Source organism: Epinephelus moara, chromosome 7 (assembly GCF_006386435.1).
Source record: "Epinephelus moara isolate mb chromosome 7, YSFRI_EMoa_1.0, whole genome shotgun sequence".
NCBI classification, from domain to species: domain Eukaryota; kingdom Metazoa; phylum Chordata; class Actinopteri; order Perciformes; family Serranidae; genus Epinephelus; species Epinephelus moara.
The window spans coordinates 673,920-684,548 of record NC_065512.1 but is presented as its reverse complement, the minus strand read 5'-3'; the positions used below and the strand labels follow the sequence as shown (position 1 = coordinate 684,548).

At 46.4% G+C, this 10,629-nt stretch overlaps 2 protein-coding genes across 3 annotated transcripts in view; one reads left to right on the top strand and one right to left on the bottom strand.

Annotated features, from left to right (window-relative positions):
* The window catches only part of adcy5 (adenylate cyclase 5), a 117,021-nt gene that overhangs the window by 53,935 nt on the left and 52,457 nt on the right, over positions 1–10,629 (bottom strand). For both annotated transcript variants that reach the window (XM_050049431.1, XM_050049432.1), the window contains exons 2-3: positions 2,345–2,494; positions 436–557 (exon numbers count right to left, since the gene is read on the bottom strand). In XM_050049431.1, the coding sequence (XP_049905388.1) occupies positions 436–557; positions 2,345–2,494 (272 nt within the window). The remainder of the gene's footprint in view (positions 1–435; positions 558–2,344; positions 2,495–10,629) is intronic.
* sec22a (SEC22 homolog A, vesicle trafficking protein) overlaps positions 1–10,629 on the top strand; it is a 104,876-nt gene that overhangs the window by 79,452 nt on the left and 14,795 nt on the right. The window lies entirely within an intron of this gene.

Sequence of the window (10,629 nt, the reverse complement as noted above, 5' to 3'; positions counted from 1 at the left end):
TCACGCCCCCCATTGCCCCGAAAAAGGCACATTCTGTATAAACAAAAGTAGGTAGGCGGCATTTTGCTGCACTCCCCGATTTTGTTTTTATACTGCCAATGCTGAAAAAAGACTGATTGGGCTTTCCTGCAAATTTGCACAACTCCTGTTTAAAAAGGGCTTTTGATAAGTTAATATAACGCAGTACTACAGTAGTGTCTGTCTGTGGGTTTGTTTCAGTCTGAAGGTCGAAACTCGCTCAACACAGGTTTAGAGGAAAAGCTCTGTCTGAGCAGAGCTGTTTGCACTGAATATAACTTTCCTAAGCAGAAGTGCAGCAGAGTGTGTGTGTCTCAATGTGTGTGTGTCTTGTAGTGAGGTAACACGAAGTATGAACTGATTCTGTTTGCCCTCATCATCCCACCTCCTCTCCCTCCTGAGCGCCCCCGGTATTACCTGACATTGTCATGTTTCTGGATGTAGATCTTGTGAAACATCATGTCCTCCTGCTTGGCGTTTATGTCAGCTTTCATCTCCATGGCAACGTGGCGGGGAAGCACTGAGAGCAGGAGACGTTCCTGCAGGAAAGCGTGGGAGGAGAATAAGTTAATAAGTGGAAGGTAAGTTAAGAGGTGGAGGCTCTGTGTGTCTGTGTGAGAGGACGCAGCGTGACTGACGTAGTGATTTCAATACCAACAACCGTTCGTGGAATTTTGTCTGCCTCTGTGATTTAATGTGATTTAATGTGAAATGTGCTGAAAAATCCCGCAGCACAGAGCTGAAGCTTTAACTTCCTCTTCTTCTGAAAAAGTTTGTGGGACTCTGTGATCGATGCTTTGCTGATGGGGAAGTGTCTGATGGGCTGTGTAGAGTTTTAGTGTGCGACCAAGCGGCAACCTGCAACTGGCAAAACCTGCAGTTCCTCTAATGTCCACTAGAGGCTGGCTCCAGGAGCGAGTCAGTCCCCACAGACCTCCATGTTAACATGTAGAAATAAAGATGATGTCTTGACTCACATGACAGGTGAGTGCCGTTTGTTGACAAGTCTCTACCATAGAAGCAACGTTTGTTAGGTAACGTAACCGCAGTTACGGAGTATGGGCGTAGCTGCTGCTGTCACTATTTCAGCCTTTTTTCAGTTCATGAAAGTGAAACTGAAACATTGTCGTCGTCTAAAAAAAGTCTCATTAGGCATTTGATAATTGTTCTGATACTGATTCCAGTTTAGGAAATACATCTGATACTGCTGGAGCTGCAGGATCTGGTATCAGTGAGTGCACGAGTCTATGCACTGATCCAATACCATGTAATTAGTTTATAAACTTTAAAGCAGATTCACACCTGGACAAAATGCAGAGTTTTCTCAGAAATCAATATTTATTTGCCGCTCTGAAACAGTAGCCTCGCTGTGCAAAAGCCTTTTGGGTTAGTTCTGCCTTTGTGTCCAAATATGGTCACTTCTGGCTCACAGACCAGTGGCTGATGTCACGGCGGCTACGCCCATTATTTACACAGTCTGTGTGCACATCAAGCCGCTGCCCCTCACTTGTATTTTATTACATTCAGTGAATGTAGAGTCTGTAGACAAACCCCGGAGATCTTGCCTCCGGAAGAAGAGTGGAAGAGCCCTGGTTTCCGGTTGTAGGCTGTTTGTAGTCTGCGTGATATTGACCAATCACGTTTGAGCCAACTGCAGTTGTTGCCAGGTTAAACGGTCCGTGCGGTGAACTAACGAGGCGGAACATAACTGGCATCACTGCAAACTCTGAATCCATCGCAATGGTTCAGCATATTTACTTGTATATAAATGGAAGTCGGAAACGGAAATTCACCTCCTCCGCCCAAATCAAACCGGAATGCCAAAAAATCGGGGGTCTGCCCCCAGAGGCTGTATCACCGTCTGCCAGAAGTCAGACGCCGAATACAGCCAATGGGTTCTGAGAATGGTGAGAAAGTGACATGAGTCAGTCTCATATAGACATGTGCCTGCAGTGAGCATATGAGATTGTCTTTCCCAACAAGTAGCTCCACTTTTAAATACTGAAAATATCAATACATGCATGACCTTCCTAAATGTTTTTGTGAATGGAAAGTCTGTCTATAACATTTATTGTTCCTTTAAAACAGCAGCAAATATGTGTCACATGTCTTAAATAAAGGATCTGATACTGTGTGAAAAGTATTTCATAGCTGCAGCCTTCTACAGAGGAGCAGCCACACAAGGTGAGTGTTTAAAATTCAGACACAGGTTTTCAGTGAGGTCTCTCCTTTAAGAAACAAGACATGTGATTAATCACCAGTTTGCTTTTTGGACCGTGCCTGCTGCCGTCTCTAATGTCTCCCTCCCTGCCTCCATGAACCTCACCTGCTGCTGGTTTTCCCTCTGGGAGTGGAGGCGAGCCTGGATGCATTCCCTGGTCTCCTGGAAGGCCTGCCTCTGGGAGCCTTCAGCGGGGTAATGGGTGCAGACTCCCACGATGTTGGTGCAGGAGAAGATCAGCACGTTGGACACTATCTGTGGAGGACGGTGAGGGACAGTGAGTTAGAGACTGGGGACATTTCTCTTCTTCTCTGCTTCCTGTTGACGTGAACCAACATAAACTACAGCTGCTTTATGAACACACACAATTAGTCCTTCTAATTACACACATCCAGCTGAGAGATTTTCTGCCCTGTTAAACATTAACCTTCCTCTGCAGCTCAACAAAGGAGCTCGTTAAGGTGCTGCTGGCTCTATCTAACACCCACATATTCTGAAGTCACATATATTCATATGGTCTGAAGAAAAATCACTGAACAAAACTTTAAAAGATTCAAATCAACAGTTGTGTTTTTACTCACATATATTAGAGGTGAAATAAAAGACTTTTCCATGAACTCAGAAGGATTAGTTCTCTCAACTTTTACATCATGGCGTACCTTGACATCGGTATACTGCTGCAACCCTACAGGTGTGGCCTATCACAACGCTGATTACACAGCATCATTACTACACAGGTGTAAAGTGTCTCCACATCATACTGTCTCACCAGCCGTGCAGTAATGTGAGAATAAAACATGAATGCATCATAAATCTGAAATACTAATGTTCTCACACGGAGTAAAGGCTGTTGCTGAGGACAGAACAAGTCTGGCTCCTCTCCAAACAGGTGCACAGCATTTTGGTGACTGATGATGGAGATTTCTAACTCAGAAATATATGTATGCAGCTGTTTATGAATCTGGAGCCAGAGTGTGAGCAAAGATTTTTGTTTTGAATCCACACCTGGCCTCTCAGGTAGGTCTGTGGAAAAAGAAAAGACGTCAGACTAGGAAAGTTTTGCGGTGACGGCAGAGCGCAGGGATGAAGGTAAATATTACACACACTGCAGCGATGCATGCTCATATTTAAAAATCACACAAGGAACGTCTGAGACTGACACACGGCGTCTAGAAACCTAAATAAGTCAGCTTCCATGTTGTAAAAGGACACAGTGACGCTGTGTGAGGAGGAGCTGGGCTGCTTCTGTGTGTATGTAAATGTGCTCACTGAGAAACACAAGCTGGTGAAACAAAGGCTACACAGGAGGAGAGGGGGCGGGACGTGTGTGGGAAACCCTCCGCTGGTGCACACTTATACGTGTGCGTGTGCGTGTGTGTGTGTGTGTGTGTGTGTGTCCCACTAAAAGTTGAATTTTTAATTTGCAGTGAACCCTGTCCAAGTTTCCACCTATCAAACAGCCTGCGAGCTGTCATGTGTCCAAGGTAGCGGTGCTAAAAGGCATTGTTTCCATTTAGTGGCGGGCACAGAGTGGGCCCTGGGACCGGCAGCCAGCAGCCCCATCTTTTCATAGAACCATCTAATGGGCTGAATCAGCCAGCTGAATCACATTCACACCACGGGCCTCTCTGTTGCCGGAACAAACTGAACAAACACAGCACGTCTTTATCGAGTCAAAATCCCCTCAGCAGGTCTCCATGCTCCAAACCCAGCACACTCGGAGGGAGGAGTGACTGGCAGAGGACTGAGGAAGAAGTGAGGCACGACCAGGGAAAATAAAGAAATGAGGTGTGAGACGGAGAGACGCTGGTGAATTTAGAAAAGGTTACTTTGCTATTTCTGCCTTTCTTATCTGACTGAAACACTGCTGAGCCCAAGTGGACTGACACAAGACAAATGACTTCCATGAATACAGTCGAGTCACGACTCGCACTGTTGCTCAAGTGAACAGAAACCCAGGTTTATAGTTTTTATTTGGCTGCTTAAATATTTACTTTAACTGTTCTGTTCTCACCTCACAGCGTCTCACTCAGAAACTTTTGTCAAGGAACTAAAGGTTTACTGCAAACGCTGCGTTATACAGACTTCATCTGTCTGTCCGCACACTGTGAACATGAATCTGTCAAGGTTCAGCAAAGCTAAAGGCTTCAGCACATTAAGAAGAAGGGGCAGCATCACGTGTTAACATGACAGCATCATCAACACTGAGAATGTCACAGAGACAGAAAAAATGAACAGAACAAAAACCACTTGGTCATGGTTAGAGACAGGTTCAGTATTGAAGAACCACTTCTCATGGCACGATCTCTGTGGAAACACAGAAATGACACCTAAAAAACACCTAAAATATCCCATTGTGGGGCCCCTGGTGATTCCCACCCCTGTGACACAGCCCTGTACGAAGGTCTTGGTTGTTACAGGTCAGCTGTTACCCACTGAATATAAGTATAAAGCACTGAGCCACTGATGCTGCAGCAGGACTAAAATACTGATCAGCTGATTAACACAAGCACATTTACAACTTCCCCAAATTCAGTTACAAACTTTTCAATAGTGTTTTTAAAAAACTGAGTCCAAAAATGACATCTGCAGCAAAACTTGATTTTCACAAGTCGACCACACAGCTCATGTTAACAGGTTTAACAGCTCAGAGGAGATGTGTCATGTTCAGTGAGGCTGAGATATACTGTATGTAGATCAGAACAGAGAGCAGGAGCATGAAGCAGTGATCATCAGAGTCACGTCAGGGTCTCATCAAAGAGACATCACTACACACTAGAAGTTTCACAGGAGAAATGATTTCTCTGTGTAAAGTTGCAGTCGAGTAAACTGCTGCTGTCTTCTGTCCTGAGTGGTTCAAACACAATCAACAGAAAAAATGTTGATATAAGTTTCTGCAAAGCAGGAATACATTACATTATTAGCTGTTATCCAGTGCAGCGTTTCCCAAACCTCTTCTGGAGTAACTCATGATGTCCTGATGATGTCCTGTGGCTGATTTAAATGATCAGCTCGTTATCAAGCAGCTTCACGACCTCTTAATGAGCTGATCATTTAAATCAGCTGTGCTGGAGCAGGGACGGATCTAAACGTGCAGGACATGAGGTACTCTGTAGGACAGTGGATCCTAACGGGTCCACATTTCTCCTTAGTCATCAGTTCAAGGTCCACACAGGTTTAACACTTTCAGCGTCAGACTTGTGTTTGGCCATGTCGTCGAGCTAGTTTGTTGTCTGATAGTCATTCACTCTACAACAGGAAACAGCACTTCAAAATAAAAGCTCTGTGCCAAAAATTCCTGTACCAAAAAATAAAGTGTGTTGACAAGTTTATGAGTCACTTGTGGTCCATTCAGAACAGATCTGTGACCCACCAGGTGGGAACCACTGCTCTAGGAGAGGTTTGGAAAACACTGATCCAGCGGGTGCATTGAAATTTCACATTTCAACAATGCAGTGGTCAACATGTGGTCAGGTTTAGGAACATAAATCACTTGGTCATGGTCAGGAAATGATCATGTTTTGGCTTAAAATACCCACACCCGCTGGAAAGGCAGTGATGGCGCCGTAAAAACAACTGCTTTTTGTGATACTGTCCCTGGTGGAGACAGTGACCTGTGGCTAACAGACAGCCACGATTGGTGGCTAAAAAGCAGCTGTAAAGACTTGCTAAAACAGCTGACACACCAAACCGACATCAAAGAACTAGCGGCGACGAAAGCCAACTGTTGCGTCGTCTACGTCGCCTCACGTCGCCCTGTGTCAGTTGCATTTGAACACACTACACGGACTACATCCGACGGCCAAGTAGCACGTACGTTCTGCGCCTGCGTGAGAGAGAGCGGAGTGAGAGAGTGGTCCATCCTGTCAGCCGAGGGGTTTCCTATCTGTGCAGCCGAGCACCGCAGCACCTCCACGGACTATTACATCCAGACGGTCCCGGTGTTTCCTCCGCAGGCTCCACTTCACTCAGCTGCCCGATAAACCCGCTGCTTCTTCCCACTTTAACCTGAATAACAAACCAGGGCTCGGTGCTCCGGTTGGATCCAAACGGAGAGCCGGGGCTAGCTCAGAGACTAGCGGAGGCTAACTGGCTGTGCTTCCCTCCGGTCATGCTGCGGCTAACGCTCCGCTAGCCGCTCCCAGCTAGCTCCGGTTTGTTATTCAGGTTAAAGTGTGAAGAAGCAGCGGGTCTGTGGGGCAGCTGAGTGAAGTGGAGCCTGAGGAGGAAGCACCGGTTAGCCCCGGTTTCACTACAGGCAGATTCACTCGCTACAGGGGCGAGGAAATAAAACCTGAACAGCCAATCAGAGTGATCTCTCTCACCGACAAGCTGCTGATTCAACATGCTCAATCAGCCAAAAAAAGCTGCCGACGCCAAAGTGCTGACGGTGCAGAACACACACAATCAGCCAAAAAAAGCTGCCGACGCCAAAGTGCTGACGGTGCAGAACACACAGCAAAAACTAGGCTGACAGACGCTCACCAACGGCCCGACTTTGGTCGACGGCCGACCGTCGGCTTGGTGTGTCAGGGCCTTAAAATATATCCACGTCTGGTGCCTGGAAACACCACCCTGGAAACACCATGATGACTTGCTAAAAACAACCAGTTTTATCATCTGATGGTCTCAAACAATGGTCAGCAGTCTCGCTGTCCCCTCCACCTCCTGATGTCAGAGTCAGCTCATGTACGACGTCACTGTAGAAATGTTGATATGATATGTATGACCTGTACAGATGTGTCTTATCTTGCAGAAAAACAATGTCAACATTTCCTCTGGTGGCTGCTGGTTCATGACCCCCCCCCCCAGACTTTACACAACTGTGTTTCAGATTCAGTGAAGAATGTATTTTAGGTGAAACGCCTCCTGACAGCTGAGAGTCGGCTCCAGCACCACAGAGGAGCCATTATGCTTCCTGTCCACGAGGGGCTTATTAGCACAACAAATGTGATTGAGGCATGTAATCAGCACAGAGCCATGTACTATTTGTTCCACTGAGGATTGTTCCCTGGGGGGGGTGCAGGAGCCAGGCTGCTGCAGTGTGAAGGTCTGTGTGTGTGTTGCAGCTCAGACCATAAAAACAAAGGTGAAACACACACTGCTGCTGCAAACTGTCCAAACCTGACATTTAAAGGTGGCTCCTACCTACAGTGGAGCCAGGCAGCCAGCTGCAGCTGCACAACAAGCTCCAGCGCGGCGGCCTCGAAGCATCCCGCCCCCACACTGCCATGGAAACGGCATGCATCAGATAAAGTCTTTCGACAGGTCAATACAAATATTCCCCAGCAGCAGCCTTATTCTATTAATACTGCCGGTGCTCACTCAGCCCTTATTTGGAAACCTACGAGCTTCTCCTCGTCACAGAGAGACAGTGAGAGCAGAACAACACAGATCATCCCCGAGGTCCCAACACACTCATCTGTTACCAAATAACCACAGAGAGGAGCTGATCAGGCCTCAGCTGATTAGCACCCTTAATACATGTGAATAAATCAACGTCCTCTCAAACTTAAACACAATCAGTGAAGATCATTTTCAGTCATTTCCCTCAGTGATTCATTCATATTGTTTCCTTCAACTAGCTCACACTGACTCATCTTCACACTGTTCAAAGCCGGCTGAACTAAAGCCGGTCGACTCAGGGATGTCTCTTCATTAACAACAAAGTTTAAACACAAGCAACATAAACTCAAGGTTCCTAAATGAGCAACGGCTCAGACGCCCCGAGGAAACAGCTGAGGAGACAAAATGTGATGCACAACAATAACAGGTCAGTGTGTGTGTGACGGCACTCCCACAGGTGTGTCCCTCTTTACTCTCCGTACGACGAATCAATGGAGCCACTGTGACAATCAGCACCAGCAAATAAACACGTGCAGGAGGACAGGACTCAACACCATCAACACATCTGTCTCATTATGTGTCGTCTCCTCTACAAAGACAGCAGTGCAACGTTTAACAAATTAAAGCTGCAGTAGGCAATCTCACTTTGGTGTCACCGGGAAAACAATCCTATTATAAACTGTGAACATGTTGTCATTCAAGTGGACGGGGAGAAAACCATCTGCTCCTCCTCTTGGCTCTGGTTTCAGGCTACACAGGATCTATGATGGGAGACTTCGGCCAATCGCAGCTCACTTCAGACAGAAGGCGTTTCTATTGGCTGTGCTACAAATGAAGCTGTGCTGAGAGTTCAGTCAGGAAGACAATACCTGTCATGCTCAGGCTGTAACTTTCTCCCTCACCCTGCCATTCACTCCTCACACACATGCTCTCTCTCTGGCTGTCGACTGATTCATCAGCTGATCTACAATCAACCAATAGCACAGCGTCACACCTTCTCTGTCAGCCTATCATTTCACTGCTCCTCATTTTAAACATGGATCTCTTTCTGCCCTCAGTCCGTTCATGCTGCAGCCGTGCGTATACACCCTCCACCTCCCCATCACCACCTGTCTTCTCCAGTGCAGCCTCTATTGCCTCAGCAGGCGTCAGCCAAGTCATCAGCCTCCTCCTCCTCCTCCTCCTTCAGTATCTGAGCTCCACAGGGGGATTTATCCTGCTGCCGCTCAGATGTCTCACCAACACAAATAATCTCCCTCTGGTGTCCAAGTGCCCACGACTTTATTCAAATCTGATCAGCACAAATCATTTGTTAATTTCTACACTTACATTTCACATTAAATGTCATCTTTATTCCATTCTTCTGTCGCTCCTGATCTAAACGCAGACACACTTTGACCTCCCTTCAGTCAAAGTCTGATTCAGTGGAGGAGAATCCTGCAGAGAAAGTTGCTGTTCCAACGTTGACAACGACAGCTACACTATAAACTGCAAACCACGCTGGCCAAATTCAAGTCTCTACAGCTGGTGACTGACAGTCCGTCTCCCGAGCTGCTGACCGCTCGCCTCTCTGGAGGAGTCACAGCAGCGGGGGGCGAGGTGGAGGAAACGTGGTGAGGCTAGCTAGATATTTGTGTTCTGATAACCAGAGAGGGCGGGGCAACAAGGGGCTGAGTGAACAGGTTACTGTATGAAGCATGTCCATACATCTGTGGTGGGAGGAGCTTAGGACGGAGCAGAGAGGGTGTATCTTTAATTCTCTTCCAGATTCCTGCCGCCAAGCTTTACCTGTATCATTAAATATCTGTATTATTATAGTGATATTAGTTTCAATCCTGCAGCCCAGCTCTGATGTGAGGACATGATTAATTAATGCTTTACTATGAATCAATTAAACACTGACTAGTAACCCATGATGTCATGTTACTGTCACCTTTTTACTGTTTTTTATCCAGACAGTTTGTACAAGTATGCTGAAGAAGCTGAAAACTCTTTATTAATCAAACCTTATTTATTTATAAAGAGGCTGTGGCTCTTTCTGTATTTCAGAGGCCTCGTTAGATTTACAGTGTAAACAACTCAGAGCTCAACAACTCCACAAGAAGTCCTTCACATCTCCACCAGGTCAGCTGATCCACAACAGTAACCATGGAAGGTGTCGGTCCAGCTCGCCGCTCTGCTTCTGTCTGTGCACGTTGTTTTAGTGGCTGATTAATAATTGCCAGCAGAGGCCATAAACACAACAGAGTAAGACATCACAGGTGTCAGTATTGACCCAGCAGTCTGAGTTTCTCCCCTCCCACAGCTCTCCCACACCTTTCTGTTTTCAGCCTGTCTTACATCCACCCTGAGGCCGTGGGTTTCTTCTCTACTCCTGAGCGCTCGCCACGCTTCCAACAGACCTTTCATTTATACTCCAGTATGTTTCAGAGAAGCCCAACATGATGTCTGCGGAGGACTGGCGGCCAGCGTCCATCCAGCCCACACATGATGACAGCTACCAAACCAAACCAAACCACAGTGTGCTGAGGTGATGCTGATTCTGTTTCTGATAACACGTTTTAATGCACAGGTACAGCAGCCGTCTGATGAGCACGTCCCTGTAGTGTCTGTATCACCTGTTCACCCAGCAGCATTATGAGGACGCACAGTGAGACTAACCTGTTCTCATTCCAAGGTCGTCAAATACCGACACTTTGCCCCTCGCCCGGCAGCGTCTTAATGTGATGCACAGGGCACCCTGCAGCGTCTCTACAGTCATGCTCCTTTTTTTTTTTAATTAAAAAACTACAATTTTTGTAATTATTGTAGGACAGACTAAATGTGATTGTTAGGTCGTTGTTCCTGTTCTTAAAGAGGCAACAGACAGCATCTTTTCCTAAATCAATTTTCAATCAATTTTATTTATAAAGCCCAATATCACAAATCACAATTTGCCTCACAGGGCTTTACAGCATACGACATCCCTCTGTCCTTATGACCCTCACAGCTGATCAGGAAAAACTCCCCAAAAAACCCTTTAACGGGGAAAAAAAACGGTAGAA